Raw genomic sequence first — 17108 nt, forward strand, 5'->3', positions numbered from 1 at the left:
CTTCTATCTCTGTCTTGTATTGTCCTTGAATAACCCACTGTACCTTCTTCTTTTAAATAATCTTACTTTAGAAATGTTACAGTACAAATGCTGATGGAGTCCTCAGTACTTTTAACAGCGTACCTTTTTTATCCATTTGTTTGGGATTCTCCCGTGATCTACTGTAACGTGTAACATGTTGCTATTACAGACAGTATGTAAAGGTTTTTAGAGCAGAATATTACAACAGAAAGACAAGGCAGTTTAAGAAGTCAAAGAACCATCTTCCTTGTGCATAACCAGTAACAGGTGACATGTATGAGTCATTTGGCCCCATTTAAAAACATGTAGGCTTATATAACAAGGTTATTATTAGCTTTCGTTACTGCACATTTCTCAGCCATACCTGTTCTGAAGTGAAAAAAATACATTGCGCAATACGAACTGTATGATAACTTTCATCTTATCATGGTGAGTTTCTTCATTTGGAAATGCTGAGGATTGTTTGACATTGTTTTCTAAAGCTGATGTCCACATAATTTGAATCAAACCTCGTACCTGTGAGTAAGGAGGGAGGGACGAGAAAGTGTTTTGATTTACAGTTTTGTGTATATATTTTTATTGAACAAAAATGACATTTACTGCAATTAGCTAAGGACATTAATAGTCTACAAAATGTAAAACAGGTGATTCAATATTAGCAGCTGTCATTATATAAAATGTTTATAAAAATTGGGGCTGCACGGCGGTGTAGTGGCTAGACAGCAAGAGGACCGTGGGATCAATTCCCGGTCGGTTCCTCTGTGTGGAGTTTGCATGTTCTCCCCGTGGCAGCGTGGGTTCCCTCCGGGTTCTCAGGCTTCCTCCCACAGTCCAAAGACATGCAGCTCAGGTTAATTGATCTCTAAATTGTGTGTGAGTGTGAATGGTTGTATGTATATGTTTTGCCCTGGATGGGCTGGCGACCTGTCCTGGGTGAACCCTGCCTTCGCCCAATGTCAGCTGGGATCGGCTCCAGTGGTATGGATAATGGAATGGAATAATATAAAATCAGCAACTTAATTAAATAACTTTTGACCGAGTTTCTTATTCAATTTCCCCTCCCCCCCAAAAAACGTTAATTAGAAAAATCATGAAATATGAGAAAAAGATAACAAGGATTACAACGTTTCCCTGAGCGTGGTAATAAAACTATGAAGCGCTTCTGTATCTGCTGCAGTGTCAACAAGTTAGTGAGGATTCCCTGCAACAACACAAAAACAAGACATCATGGCTATTTTAGGAACACTCCAATATAACCAGGCATAATAAATGTCAACCGTGTCACAATTAAACAACTTTTCTCATCTCTGTCTGTCAGCCTAGTTCTTAACATTTTCTGACATACTCACTGACAGTTTATTTCAAAAAGCTGAACTACGGATGACACATGGACATGTTCGTAACATATGCATAAAGGGATAAACACTATATAAGACACTATAATTGATCAACTGTCCCACTGCCAAAGAAACAAACATATTTGTCCATAGTCATCAATATTTAATGACATTTTGACAATGCATTAAGATATCCTCTGTTGGTGATTTAGTATTGAATTGTGTATTGGGGAATATTCAGTCCTATGTTGTTTGTGACTTTCTTGACTAACTTAGCCTATCATAACAGATAAACCTAGTTAAATATTAGAAGAGAGATGTGAGAATTATCATCGATCAGTTATCCGCCAGAATGTTTAGTATAGACCCGTCCACTGGTTAGTGTTATAAGCAAAGCCCTTGGATCCAATTAGGCTCCATGCCAGGTGCAGTGCTGACATATTGAACATCTGTCTATATATCTCATTGACATTAATGATATATGATCATCAACCAGATGCATTCAAGCAAAGCTATTCAAATCATACTTATTATTCAAAATTGCATTTGCTTATTCCTCTTTTTTTTATCATTTCATCCATTAAAAAAACATAACCAGGAAGTAATCTCTGGTTGTGAAGAGTGAAGCCAACATGCAAGTTTTTGTCTACTTTCTTTCTCTCTAATCTCCATCAAGGGTCAGATAACATAGAAGTCTTCGCTAATTACTTCACTTCTCATTTGATGTATTACCTGAGAAAACATTTTAAACATATGTTTATGCTCTCAATGGCTGATGCTCATTAAGTAAATGATGGTCCCATTTAGAGTAAAATAGATGATGAAGCAGAGTGTGGTGTGGGCGTGGCTACTTTGTGATTGACAGGTTGCGACCACGGCCTTGTCCGGAGTTGTCTGTTTCATTATATAACTTTAACCCTTTCACAGTGATTTTTTGAGTTCATGAAATTGTGTTTTTGGTTGCATAAAAATGTAATTTATATAATTATAAATATTGGTCAGCGTTTGTTTGTACTTAGCTCCACCCTCTCGGGTCATTTCTCATTGCGAAAAGTTTGGGATGGACACAATTCTGAACTCGAAGCTTCAGAACTGCAATCCACAAAACAATAGGTGAAGGTATATTGACTGAATCCACTTCTTATATAACAACCATACTTTTGTTCCTGCAAAGACTTTCATACCACACTGACATGGATGGCTGCTAAAAAGGAGGTTGAACCCATTCACAATGGGTTGTCTTCATGAAAAATGGTTAAAATCACAAATCAGCCCTATTCCCCTTATATTTCCCATTGGAACATTTCCCTTTTCCCAATACTACCAGCAGATAGCAGTAAAGCGCCAGTCAGACTACACTGCACAACAGTACAGCTTCTCCAAAGATAGATATTTGCTGGATATCTCTTCCTAAGAGGATCTGTATAAGTTTTAATATGCAGCAGTTCGTACTATCAGGACATGATATTTACCAGCTGACAGTGTAATCTCCCTTTTTTTCCGAATCTCCTCTAAACAAGCATCATGACATCACAAAAAAAGTGTGATGAAATAAATCCATGTCAAAAACACTTCACATACCTGTACATCGTGGGGATTGATCACTCCATTGATATCCCTTGCAAACTATTGCAGCCGCACCCTTTAACTTGAAACCATGGTAACAGGAGTACAGAGCGACCAGTTTTCCATTTGTCGAAGACATAATAAAATCCCCATTCTTTATCGTTGGAGGAGCGCCGCACTGTTCCAAGTCTGGAATTGAGAGATAAAAGGATTTGCGTGTTAAAATTCAAAGAATCGTGTATGAATTTTCAGGACGAATATTAACACGGGCAGTTTTTTTCAAGCCCACCTTGGCTCTTCTCCTCTTGCCAAGCGTCCAGATTTATCGTTGGGACGTGATCACAAGAGACGTAGTCGTCGGGGTATTTCCCGAACCTGAAAGAGTCAGGAGGGACTTCCCTGATGTCACTGTTGTCGCAGATGATCCGAGACAGAGAACCCTTCAAGAGCTCCTCTTTCTGTGGCTGGCTGAACATCCCGTCAGCCTCCCACCAAAACCTGGGAATTAAAAACAGTTGATCTCTCCTTTACAAACAATTTAAGATATAAAAAGTAGAATCTTTTATCAAGTAAATATTAGCGTACCTATCGCCATCCCGCAGTGCCTTCATCTGTTTTCCGATCAGGCAAGCAAAGAGGGGACCAGTTCTTGAGCCTGGCAACATGTATTCAACGAGCCCTCCAAGCCACACGTCAATATTATCCAGATGTTTGTATATTTGTGCGATCTTCTCTGCAACCCTGAAGTCTCTCACAACCTCTTTGAAGCCATCCATTGTCTCAATGGGATCCAGTCTGCAGAACGATCTCCAGTCGTTGTATCCTGAAAAGTAATTTCAGCACAAATTAAAAGTAAGTTGTTCTTTCTTGTTGAGAGATATCACTCTCCCATGACTGTGTGATGTCTAAACCTGGCTCAGACTTCACCAGCAATGTAACTCGCCCACCGACAATTTGGCAAGAGATTCGGATGTGTACTAGCATTGAGCTGCTGGACTCAAGCAGATATGAGGAGTGGGCTACAGAGGTACACTCACTTATACATATGTTTTGTTTTTTCCTTTCAAAGCTTATTTCTTCAAGCCCAACCAAGGATTCATACAACTTATTTTTCCTCACAAATACAGTATGCCTAGAAGGTTTTACTTACTTCCCAAAACCTGGAAACAGACTGCCAAGCCCTTGTTCGCAAAATTACCAGAATTCAACCCCCCCCCCCCCCCTCTTTATCTCTTTATTTAATACCAAGCTGCTGAAAGGTCTTGCCATTGTCTTCTAAAGTCGGTGGGTATCTCCTCTAAACATCACCTCCTTTGTGAATGGTTCGATAGAGGGGAAGGACAAAGTAAGCTTTCAGGATTAACCAGCAGGTTGCTCGTTGATTGTCACACTGATTCGTAAGGCTTAGCTGAATAGCACCGGTGCAGCCGAGCACTTACCTGGGAGGGCGTGATCTCGTCCTCTCTGCAGGTTCAGGGACGCCAGGTCCATGGATTGTGGCACATTCAACACCAGCAACCTGTCTGTTAACTCCTGCGTCAACAGCATGTTTGCGCTAGCAGCCGATGCCGCGGTCCCAAACGCACCTCTCAGGGTTGGTTCAATTCCACCTTGAGAGAAGAACTGCATTGCATTACATTGCATATCATTTAGCTGATGCTTTTATCCAATGATTTTTATTATTACAATCATGTTGAATTCACAACACAGCTACAGGGAGCACGTTTAAGTGTGTTGCTTAAGGACACTTCAACTAGGGTGGGGATTGAACCTCCAACCCCCTGAAAAACGGACCTGCGAACCACTGACCCACAGTCGAACTGCACTAATTATTTGTTCAAAGTAATTATACGATTTTTTTTCTTCTTTTCCTGTGAAATGCAGTGATACTAATGTGAACATTTTGTGCACATCGGATGACACGTTTTCTGTTAAAAGTTGCACGTGACTTGATGTCGCTAAACCGCAAACAGTATGCTCACTTTGACTTGCCTGTAATCCCTTATCCCACACAGAGAAGCAGAAGGTATAGTGTGAGTACAGTCTAAACGTCACTGTTTGCTTTCTTTATGCCGCTCAGAACAAGGTTTGTATATCCCTCCTAAGATTAGGTTATTCTGCTTCCCCTGGGCTCACTGGGGTCCAACAATTTCACTTGAGCAAACAAGATGAGTGGACTGTTGGGGATGAACACTCCGTTTATCATAACAGGAATAGACGTGTGCTTGTTGAAAAGACTACTAAACACAACACTGTATATCAATGCAGCAAAATAAAAACGTATTTGTTAAATTCGTCTGTCGATATATACTCTGTACATACGTACATATTGATTGCCACAATGTACATATTAAAATGCCACTTTGCAGCAGAATTCATGAGCGAAAAATGTTTATAATGACGGGAAATGAGGTTGAAAAAAAGCAGAATTTGCTTTTCATTTGTCAGTTATAAGTAAGACTATAAATGTGCCTCTCCTGTGTGTGACAGATTATTTACTATCTTGCACATAAGTGTAAGTAATAAGTAGGTAAGTAAAGTGATGGATTGATATTTAATGGAAAAAAGGTTCTGGAGGTGTGTCAGATGGAATATTGCGTCTTGTGCAATGAGTCTTAAGGGACTTGGAGCACAGAATCTTGTAGATGTCACATACTAATTATGGTTATTCATACTGGTTATTGATTACATCAACGTTTCTATTTGATGGTCTTCGGCAAACGAGTCCCTTGAATTGCACGTAACTATTACACGGACACTTGATCAAGCTGACCTAAATAGAGTATTACTTAGTGTGCTTGCAGGATACAGTATTAGTTCCAATAGGCAGCTTCTTAAATGTGCACCGACCTTCTTTGACTATTCTCCATGGACTGAAGAAAGTGTTATGCAGCCTCAAGTCGGCGAAGTGCTCGTGCTCCTGGGAGCTCTCGTTCAGCCTCCTGAGGACGGGGGAGATGGTGGCGTGGCCGAACCGGAACGCCGCGGTGGCAAACACGTTGGAGGCAGAGGGGTCCGTGGTGGGATCATACCCCCGGTAGGGCCCTATGTAATAATCAAAGGCCTCCTGGCCGATGATTCTCGGAACATAATCTCTCATGGTTATGATCTGGGAGTCATAAAAGAGAAAAGGGGATCTCAGAGAAGCAAAAAGAATATTTTAAATATAGGCTTGAAAGAAAATCTCAAATCTGAGGATAACGTGCAGCTCAAGAACTCTTTGAAGCGACGAAGTTACAACATGAACCACTTGGAAATTATTAACAATATCTTGTGGTTTTTTAAAGGTTATTCCCACAGGATTTCCAGTGAGATGAGTATTTGTGTCATATCTTGGACAAATTATTGCATGTTTGTTCCCTTACAGCTCACCGGAGAGAATTCCATCTGTCCTTATCATTATTTATAAAGGCCTCAGTTCACCACCTGAATCTTAACACATATCACACAAAGCGCATAAACAAACACACACACACACGCACGTTCTAGTGGGATCACATGTGGTGTTGTAGCTTACAAAGCAAAATGGAGCAGTGGACTAGACACAGTTAACTTTGGTGTTGCTTTTGTGATACTAATGAAACAACATCTGCCTTTAGTGTAACGGCAGTCTGTTGAAGATCAACTTGTTAAGGCAAGAATGATGTCATAGACCGGATAATTTAACTTAATGAGCTGAAAACACTCACTAAATAGCAAGAGTCTGGCTGAAAAGTTTAAGAGCCGACTTATGTTTTCAGGTGGGGTTGTTTGAGGGACTGATCCAGTCAATGTATTAGCAACAGTAGATGGCGGTTAGCCCCCAATTGGAGAGGGGAGCAAAGCAATGTACTGCAGTGTTACTTCTGCCCCCCCGCTCACAGCGTCTGTAGGTGATACACTGGGTATGGATGAGTGTGTTATGCAACCTCACTTCTAAACATGCCAAATTCTCCCTTAAAACGTTTACACTGATACAAAAAACAACAACAACCGTGAAACAGAAAGTCAAATACACTTTTCTCATACAAGTTTTTTTTTGCATTAGTGACGTGCAAGCAGCATTCTGCACAAACTGAAGCTGAAGCACAATGTGTCAGCTGTAACAAGAAAACACAGCTTCGACTCCAGATGGCGCCGGACCGGCTGGCTGCTTGTCGGTGCTGGTTACCTTCTGCCCCCAATGGATGGGCTTAGATCACCCAGTTGTTGGATTACCTCCCCTCCCCCCTTCCTACTCGTTGCAAGTCATGTCTAAAATGTATGTGCTTATGTGCTAAGGTGTTTTTTTCCTGCTCCCACACTGTACCCCTCTCGGGGCATAGTCGGGGGGTTGGTGTTTTTTCTCGCCTTCTTCCCTCATGTTATGCTGTAATCTTTCATCCACCCTTTCTTGTAATTTCGATGCTTTTGTACCTGTACTCTGGCAAACGACAAATAAATATATCAATCAATCAATCAATCAATCAATCCTGAGCCTCAGTGTGGAGATAACTCTGGTCCCATCTGAGGAGCAGTCAGCAGACTGCAGTGTCAGTGTGTCTGACTCTTATTCTTATAGTTCGGGTTCATCCAATAATCCATGCAGTGGTGGAAAACAACTAAGAACTAGAATGGGCACTCGGTAGAGCACATACCTTCGCATATCACAAGATTGGGCATTGAATTATGAAAATGTTGGCATTAGTTGCATGCCAATTGGATATAAATTGACCGTGCTATGGTAAAAAGAAGATTTTGACCTTTCTATGACCTTGACCTTTGACCCGATTGATCCCAAAATCGAATCAAATGGTCCCCGGATAATAACCAATCATCCCACAAAATTTCATGCGATTCAAGAAGATTTTGACCTTTTCATGACCTTGACCTTGACCTTTGACCCGATCGATCCCAAAATCTAATCAAATGGTCCCCGGATAATAACCAATCATCCCACCAAATTTCATGCGATTCGGTTTAATTTTTGTTTTGTTATGCGAGGAACACGCATGCAAATAAATAAATACACGGCGATCAAAACATAACCTTCCGCATTTTCAATGCAACGGTAAATATTTGCTCAAATATGGAGTGCAAAGTATAGCAATTATAAGCTGCTTCAGTTGAACTTATTGTGGTTATTCTCCAGTACATTTACCTGACAACTACTTTTCAGGTCAATATTTGACATTAAAACATGACACATACAAAGTATTGTGTTGCCTAAATTAATCCAGTGTTGTTCTGGATTGTGACCACTAGAATAGAAGGGGGTTTTATGCAGCTTTGATTGATCAGAAACACATTTTTTCCATGAGCATTGTGTTAATGTTGTTTTCCATGAGCATTATGTTTGTGTTGTTTTCCATGAGCATTGTGTTCATGTTGTTTTCCATGAGCATTATGTTTGTGTTGTTTTCCATGAGCATTATGTTTGTGTTGTTTTCCATGAGCATTGTCTTCATGTTGTTTTTCCATGAGCATTGTGTTCATGTTGTTTTTCCATGAGCATTGTGTTCATGTTGTTTTCCATGAGCATTGTGTTCATGTTGTTTTCCATGAGCATTGTGTTCATGTTGTTTTTCCATGAGCATTATGTTTGTGTTGTTTTCCATGAGCATTGTGTTCATGTTGTTTTCCATGAGCATTGTGTTCATGTTGTTTTCCATGAGCATTATGTTTGTGTTGTTTTCCATGAGCATTGTGTTCATGTTGTTTTCCATGAGCATTGTGTTTGTGTTGTTTTTCCATGAGCATTGTGTTCATGTTGTTTTTCCATGAGCATTGTGTTCATGTTGTTTTCCATGAGCATTGTGTTCATGTTGTTTTCCATGAGCATTATGTTTGTGTTGTTTTCCATGAGCATTGTGTTCATGTTGTTTTCCATGAGCATTGTGTTTGTGTTGTTTTCCATGAGCATTGTGTTCATGTTGTTTTTCCATGAGCATTGTGTTCATGTTGTTTTCCATGAGCATTGTGTTTGTGTTGTTTTCCATGAGCATTGTGTTCATGTTGTTTTTCCATGAGCATTATGTTTGTGTTGTTTTCCATGAGCATTATGTTTGTGTTGTTTTCCATGAGCATTGTGTTCATGTTGTTTTTCCATGAGCATTGTGTTTGTGTTGTTTTTCCATGAGCATTGTGTTTGTGTGTTTTTTTTCCATGAGCATTGTGTTTGTGTTGATTTTCCATGAGCATTGTTAGGGTTAGGCCAAATAAAAAAGACAAAAAAATCTAAACTAAGCCCAAAATATAAAAACAAATGTCCGGATCTTTTCTCTCTAACTCCAAAGCTGCTCGTTCAACCCCTTCAGATGTATCGTGTGACCTTTTGGAGGCACCTGACCCCTAGATAGGGAATCATTGAATTTAATTATCTAAGGAAATACTAGCTACACCTCAAGAGTCAAGACACATATTTATGATATATTGATATTTTTTGTATGTTATGCAAATAATATTGATGTACTTTTACCGACGGAGGATTCGTACTTGTACTAAGGCTTGTACTATTCATTAGAATGTTGCATTGATCTTTTAAAGAAAAGGATGTGTCTACTTTTTCCACCACAACACCCGTGTAGTATTTTTTTGGATGCATCATGCAATAATAATGCATGAAAGGTGTGCAAATAATTAAATATAATTATCTGAAGACATTTCTACTTATTGAACAAAATAAATCCCATATAGTCTTCTTTTTTAATTCTGATTCAAGCGATTTCCACCTACAAACCGATCCGGGCCCTTAAACCTGTAAAAGCTTTTTCCTGCTTTGTCCTAACCACTTAATAAGTCATTAGAGCATAACGATAGCGTCCCCCTACTCTACGCACTGGATAAGCAACATCCTTGACTGCCACGCACCTCGATTAAAAAGCAAATCAGAATAATAAACTGATGCTTATGTAAATTTGTGTTTCCTGTTTCCTGCAAAGATAAGGCTTTCCCTCTCGATTCAAGTCTACCTGAGCTGAGCCGCTCCCCCTCTGTGTGTTGCTTCAGATCTTCTCCTTGCTTTGTTAATAGATGAGCCAGCTGAGCAGGATTTATTGTGCTTGTGAGCGTTCCCCACTGGCCAGCTCATGAGCGCCGCTCTGCTGCTCTCGTATGATGGTTTCAGCTGATAACGGCGTCCCGACTGACGTGGGAGTGTAACAACCACCCCATGGAAACCCTGTTAGCTAGAGTGTGTTGGCCATTCGTTGTCCGTGAGTATTTCTCCCTGGTTTACATTCATTGGTATTTCCCGCCACCCCTAGACCTTAGTCGAGGAACGTAACAACGCTTTTTGCGCTGTTTGCGCTGTTAGCGCTGTTGGAAACCGTTAGCTTTCAGAGGTCGGCCATGTTGAGAGCAGGGTAGAGGCAATCGAAATACTCCAAATGTTGAATCTTGCATCTTGAAGTGCATTGAAGAAGAAGAAAAAACATGGCATTATCATTATTATTATGGCATATGCAATCATAAAAGCAAGAGGAATAGAACATCGGCCAATACATTCTTGCAAGAACACGAGTTTGGCGGTTAATGTTGTGTCTCAAATACACACAGCACATTCTTTAAATCGAATAGGTAGACGTCCACTAAAATCCACCTCTATTAACAGTTATCTTTCATTTCCTGCCTAATTACACAGTACCCATAGCCTGGAAGTGTTTGCTGTTTTGTAAGTAATATACTGCCAGAAGATATTTATTCCTTTAAAACTTGCTTTCACAGAGATTTGTTAAGAATAATGCTGAATGAAAACAGCATCTTGCTGACATTCACCCTATGTGAGCTTATTTTCTGGGAACAGCTGTCTGAGGATTTAAATAGGGGCGGGGCTCGGGTAATAGCTGTTGGGGTTCAACCATATGGCTGAACAACAACAACAACAACAACAACAACAACCACAAGACACAACAACGCCACAGAGATCTGAACAGGGCTGCAGAGTTGGATAACTTGCTAACTTCTCTCATTACAGAAATATCAACATTAATACTGAAGCATTATACAATAACACAACAACGCTTCATTAAATGTTGATTTATGTGTTATCTAACATTCTGTAATAGCTGCAGTGTGTAGGTTTTGGCCACTTCAGGTAGATCGAAACCATAGAAAACCTAATTATTATATTTAATTTCTGCCAATTGATTTCCTGAAATATTACACAATGTCCCTGTAAAAAAAAAAGTGAGTGTGGGAAGAATAAGAGATAATAGCGGAACAACAGGGAGGACGTCATTATGAAAATGCGAGGAGCTTAAGTGCTCAGCTATCATTTATTTTTTTATTTCCTTTTTTTAAACCAATACGGTTCCAGTTTGCTGGTTTCCAGTCAAACCAGATGATGCCTCACATGTTACTCCACCTTTTTGGAATTTTCCAAACTCGTCCCGGTTATAGTTACAGTATGTTAATCATCTCCCAGCCGTTTGTACTTCATCTTCACAATTGACGTGTTAGGATCTCTGTCTCCCCTGCTGTTTTTCTCCTCTGTTGTCCCCTTACCTCCGCTCCTCATGTGTGTTGTCGTTGTGCCATGTGTTTTTGTTTTCGTCTCACCCTGCAGTTTCCCTCCTCCGAACTCCGCCCACTGTCACGCCTCCCTCCAGAAGAGCCAGCTGGGGCTCATCTCACCTGATCATCTCCAGCTGGCTTAAATACCCCGGCCCTGCTCTTGCTCACTGTCAGGTCGTTGGTTTACCAACCTGAGGCCAGTCCGTACGTCCACTCGCCCTGTGAGTGCTTCTTCTCGTCGTTACTCTGTAACCGGTACTTCGTTTTGTTTTTTCACTCAGTGTAGAGACACGGTCGTCACCTGAGTGAGGAGCCCACTTTGACTATTTTTTCCTTTTTATTGAGTGTTCGGTCGAGCTTCCCTCCCGACCTCGGAGCAAGAGACTTTGGTCTGAGACCCCTGCCTTTTTGTTATTTCTGTTTTACCTTGGTTTTGGAATAAAGAGCACTGATTCTATTCAAGCTGTTGTCCGTCTGCGTTTGGGTTCAATCTCAATACCAACACATAACAGAACGACCTGACCAACAATGGACTCAGCAGCGGCAGCAGCTTCCTCTGCAGAACATCTGCAGAGGGCGGTTTTCATCCAAGGTAACCTCCTGGGAGATCACCATAATCAGCTGCAAGACTTAAGGGAGTCTCAGCGAGCGATCGGGACACAAGTGACAGACATTGGGGACAGAATGCAGGAGCTAGCGCAGCATCCCATGCCTCCCCAGCAACCTGTTCGTGAGGATACAGCTCGCAACCGTGAGTGTTTTGTTCCCTCGCCAGACCCCTATGACGGAGCATCGGGAGGCTGTCGTGGGTTCCTGCTCCAGTGCAGATTTGTTTTTAATCAGCAGCCCCGTACTTATGCTTCGGACTACGCTAGGGTGGCTTATACGGTGGGATTGCTGCGCGGAAGAGCTCTAGTCTGGGCCGAGGCATGGCTCGACCGTCGTTGTTCAGAGCAGATCATCTACGAGTGGTTTATTGGAGAGTTTAAGAAGGTTTTTGACCACCCGGTTCACGCTCAAGATGCAGTTCAACGTTTGCTCCAGGTCCGCCAGGGAACTACCAGCGCCGCTGATTTCGCTGTGGACTTCCGGATTCTGGCCGCCGAGTCCGGTTGGGACGAGGTGCCACTACGAGGGATTTTTCGTAACAGTCTTTCAGACCGCCTGAAGGACGAACTCGCGGTACGTGATGAACCCGGGTCTCTGGATGAACTCATTTCGCTTTCTGTACGTCTGGACACCCGAATTCGAGAGCGCCATCGGGAGAGGTCCTACAGGTATCACAATCCTGTGCGCCCGACTGTCTCCTCTCCCAGTTTCCGGTTCCCAGACTCACCTCACCGCAACAGCACCGGTTACTCCCGCCCACCACAGCCGGTGGCGCCACCTATGGCTCTGGAGGAGCCGATGCAGCTAGGGCAGACTCGCCTCTCCCAGGAGGAGAGAGATCCGCGCAGGAGTCTGTCTTTATTGTGGTGAACTGGGACACCGCGTTCCAGAGTGCCCGGTCCGCCCAAAAGAGAGGGCTCGCCAATAAGACTGGGGATATTGGCGAGCGACTCTAAGCGAGTTCCCCACCCCAAGTCTCAGTCCCTGTTCCCAGCTACTCTGCACCTACCGTCCGGCCCTATGCACCTGTCGGTGCTCATCGATTCGGGGGCGGAACAGAACCTTTTGGACTCCACTCTTGTTGAGAGAGAAGGGATTCCAGTGGAGACCCTGGACCGTGCCCTGCTGGTGAACGCGTTAGATGGCAGCCCGCTGGCCAGGATCACACACCAGACCCGGCCCTTATCGCTCCTCGTGTCAGGTAATCACCGCCAGGACATCCGATTCTCGTGTTCCCTACGCCACAAGCGCCTCTGATTTTGGGACACCCGTGGCTCAGAGACCACAACCCCCAAATCAACTGGGTTGAGAGCAAGATTACTGGTTGGAGTCCCACCTGTCTCTCCCGCTGTCTCAGATCAGCAGTTCCCCGTCGGACCCCTCAGCTCAACCCACCGGACACCGAGCCTACTCTCTCCTCCGTCCCCTGTGAGTATCTGGACCTAAAGGAGGTTTTCAACAAGAAGCGGGCCCTTTCACTACCTTCCCATCGTCCCTACGACTGCGCAATTGACCTGCTCCCCGGCGCACCACTCCCTACTAGCCGTCTGTATAACCTTTCTAGACCTGAATGCGAGTCGATGGAGACATACATTACCGACTCTCTTGCTGCAGGGATTATACGGCCCTCTTCCTCCCCTCTGGGGGCGGGCTTCTTCTTCGTCACCAAGAAGGATCGGAGCCTTCGTCCCTGCATCGACTTCAGAGGTTTGAACCAAATAACCATTAAGAACAAGTACCCATTACCACTTATCACCTCTGTCTTTGAATCCCTAGCCAGCGCCAAGACCTTCACTAAACTGGACCTCCGCAACGCCTATCGCCTTGTGCGGATACGGGAGGGGGACGAATGGAAGACCGCATTCAACACACCCTTGGGCCACTTTGAGTATCTGGTAATGCCTTTTGGGTTAACCAATGCCCCCGCCGTGTTCCAAGCCTTGGTTAATGATGTCCTCCGTGACTTCCTAAACCGTTTTGTGTTCGTATACCTGGATGACATCCTCATTTTCTCCTCAGACCCACAAGAGCACAGCTGCCATGTCCGTCAGGTTTTACAACGCCTGCTGGCGAACCAACTCTTTGTAAAGGCCGAGAAGTGCGAGTTTCACGTGTCCTCTGTGCAGTTCCTGGGCTTTATCATCGAGGAGGGCCAGCTCAGAAAGGACCCCGAGAAGGTAAAAGCAGTAACGGAGTGGCCGGTACCCTCGTCACGACGACAGCTCCAGCAGTTCCTGGGGTTCGCCAACTTCTACCGGCGCTTCATTCGGGACTACAGCCGCATAGCCAACCCCCTGACTCAACTCACCTCCCCTAAGGTGGAGTATACCTGGACTCCTGAGGCCGACAGGGCTTTCCAGACCCTTAAGGAGCGGTTTGCCTCAGCCCCTATCCTGGTCCACCCCGACGAGACCCGTCAGTTTGTCGTCGAGGTGGATGCCTCTGACACCGGAGTCGGAGCCATCCTATCCCAACGGTCCGGGTCCGACTCTAAGCTCCACCCCTGTGCATTCTTCTCGCATAAACTCTCCTCTGCGCAGAAGAACTACGATGTTGGCAACCGGGAGTTGCTGGCTATTAAACTGGCTTTGGAGGAGTGGAGGCATTGGTTGGAGGGCGCGGTACACCCCTTCATCATTTGGACTGACCATAGAAACTTGGAATATATCCACTCAGCCAGACGCCTCAACTCTCGCCAGGCTCGCTGGGCCTTATTCTTCGCCAGATTCAATTTTTTAATCACTTACCGCCCAGGCCACAAGAACACTAAGCCAGACGCTCTCTCCCGTCAGTTTACCCGTGCCAATGGAACCCCCACTCCGGATACGATCCTGCCAGCTTCATCCGTGCTCGGAGCCGTCACCTGGGAGATCGAGACAGCAGTTCGTGAAGCCCAGCTCACCGAACCTGGTCCCGGAGGGGGACCTCCAGACCGCCTGTTTGTTCCCCCGCCTGTCCGTTCCCGGGTTCTGCGATGGGCTCACGACTCTCCGGCCACCCCGGTATACGGCGTACAATAAATTGGCTGCGCCGTGCCTTCTGGTGGCCTTCCCTCGAAAGGGACACCCGAGCGTATGTCCAGGCCTGTACCACGTGCGCTCGCAGCAAGACCTCACACCGGCCTCCCTCAGGCTTGCTAAGACCACTCCCCGTTCCCCAACGGCCGTGGTCCCACATTGCAGTGGATTTTGTCACTGGCCTTCCCCCCTCTAATGGTCACACTGTGATTTTAACCGTGGTGGACCGGTTTTCCAAGGCTGCACACTTCATCCCACTGCCCAAGCTCCCGTCTGCCCGAGAGACCACGGATCTCCTCACCCTGCACGTCTTCCGGCTCCATGGCATCCCTGCGGACATTGTCTCAGACCGTGGTCCGCAGTTCTCCTCCCAGGTCTGGAAGGTGTTCTTCCGGACCCTCGACACCACGGTCAGCCTCTCCTCCGGGTTCCACCCACAAACTAATGGCCAAACGGAGAGGTTGAACCAGGAACTAGAGGCTTCGCACGGCAGACCGGAACAAGAGGATGGCGGATCGACGCCGTGCTCCCGCCCCCGTCTACCGCATTGGACAAGAAGTGTGGCTCTCCACAAGAGACATCCCTCTTCATACCGAGTCCAAGAAGCTCGCCCCCCGGTACATCGGCCCCTCTCCCATCACATCCATAATCAACCCTGTCGCAGTCAAGCTTCAGTTACCCCGCTGCATGAGAATCCACCCGGTGTTTCATGTCTCCCTCCTCAAGCCCGTTATTTCCAGCCCTCTGAACCCTCGGTCCAAACCCCCTCCACCCCCCCGACTCATTGGAGGAGGCCCGGCCTATACGGTGAGCCGCCTCCTGGAGGTTCGTCGACGTGGCAGAGGGTTTCAATACCTTGTCGATTGGGAGGGTTATGGTCCCGAGGAGCGCTGCTGGGTGCCTCGGTCTCGGATCCTGGATCCGGCATTGATCCGTGATTATCATCAACAGAACCCCGGCAGACCGGGCGGTTCGCCAAGAGGCTCCCATTGAGGGGGGGGTACTGTTAGGATCTCTGTCTCCCCTGCTGTTTTTCCTCTCTGTTGTCCCCTTACCTCCGCTCCTCATGTGTGTTGTCGTTGTGCCATGTGTTTTTATTTTCGTCTCACCCTGCAGTTTCCCTCCTCCGAACTCCGCCCACTGTCACGCCTCCCTCCAGAAGAGCCAGCTGGGGCTCATCTCACCTGATCATCTCCAGCTGGCTTAAATGCCCTGCTCTTGCTCACTGTCAGGTCGTTGGTTTAGCAACCTGAGGCCAGTCCGTACGTCCACTCGCCCTGTGAGTTCTTCTTCTCGTCGTTACTCTGTAACCGGTACTTCGTTTTGTTTTTTCACTCAATGTAGAGACACGGTCGTCACCTGAGTGAGGAGCCCACTTTGACTATTTTTTCCTTTTTGTTGAGTGTTCGGTCGAGCTTCCCTCCCGACCTCGGAGCAAGAGACTTTGGTCTGAGACCCCTGCCTTTTTGTTATTTCTGTTTTACCTTGGTTTTGGAATAAAGAGCGCTGATTCTATTCAAGCTGTTGTCCGTCTGCGTTTGGGTTCAATCTCAATACCAACACATAACATGACGTAGACATCTCGTCTCTTTGTGATCCCGTATGTCTCTTTTCCTGGGTCACCTCCTGATATCAGGTGTTAATCCACTGCTGTGATCAAATGTCAGATCACAAAATCTGACAGTTTACAGATTTATTTCTCCTCAGAAACTTTACAGCCCAAAGTGTATACATTCATCTCCTTCACTAGAAGCCAACTAAAAACACATATTTTTCTGACTAGATAAACACTGGTATTACTTATGGTATAACTTATGGTATTAGTTATGTTATTACCCAAGGTATTACTTATGGTATTACTTATGTTATTACCAAAGATATTACTTATGGTATTACTTATGGTATTATCTATGGTATTACTTGTGGTCTTTTTATAGTTTGGCTTTCTTGAAGAGATGTTACTTTGATTCTTGTTGTCCTGAGTTTGTCCTTGTGTTTGATGCACTTACGTTAAGTCGCTTGGATAAAAGTGTCAGCTAAATGACATGTAATACATAATGTAATATATATGTGTTTAATGTAATCT

At 44.6% G+C, this 17108-nt stretch overlaps 1 protein-coding gene across 1 annotated transcript in view; it reads right to left on the reverse strand.

Annotated features, from left to right (window-relative positions):
* Positions 1-591: 591 nt before the first annotated feature.
* The window catches only part of LOC130201641 (thyroid peroxidase-like), a 31925-nt gene continuing 15408 nt past the window's right edge, over positions 592-17108 (reverse strand). The window contains exons 7-12 of the mRNA XM_056426723.1: positions 5775-6033; positions 4364-4534; positions 3510-3747; positions 3214-3422; positions 2940-3113; positions 592-1222 (exon numbers count right to left, since the gene is read on the reverse strand). Of these exons, the coding sequence (XP_056282698.1) occupies positions 1209-1222; positions 2940-3113; positions 3214-3422; positions 3510-3747; positions 4364-4534; positions 5775-6033 (1065 nt within the window). The 3' untranslated portion in view covers positions 592-1208. The remainder of the gene's footprint in view (positions 1223-2939; positions 3114-3213; positions 3423-3509; positions 3748-4363; positions 4535-5774; positions 6034-17108) is intronic.

The sequence above is a fragment of the Pseudoliparis swirei genome, chromosome 11 (genome assembly GCF_029220125.1).
Source record: "Pseudoliparis swirei isolate HS2019 ecotype Mariana Trench chromosome 11, NWPU_hadal_v1, whole genome shotgun sequence".
NCBI classification, from domain to species: domain Eukaryota; kingdom Metazoa; phylum Chordata; class Actinopteri; order Perciformes; family Liparidae; genus Pseudoliparis; species Pseudoliparis swirei.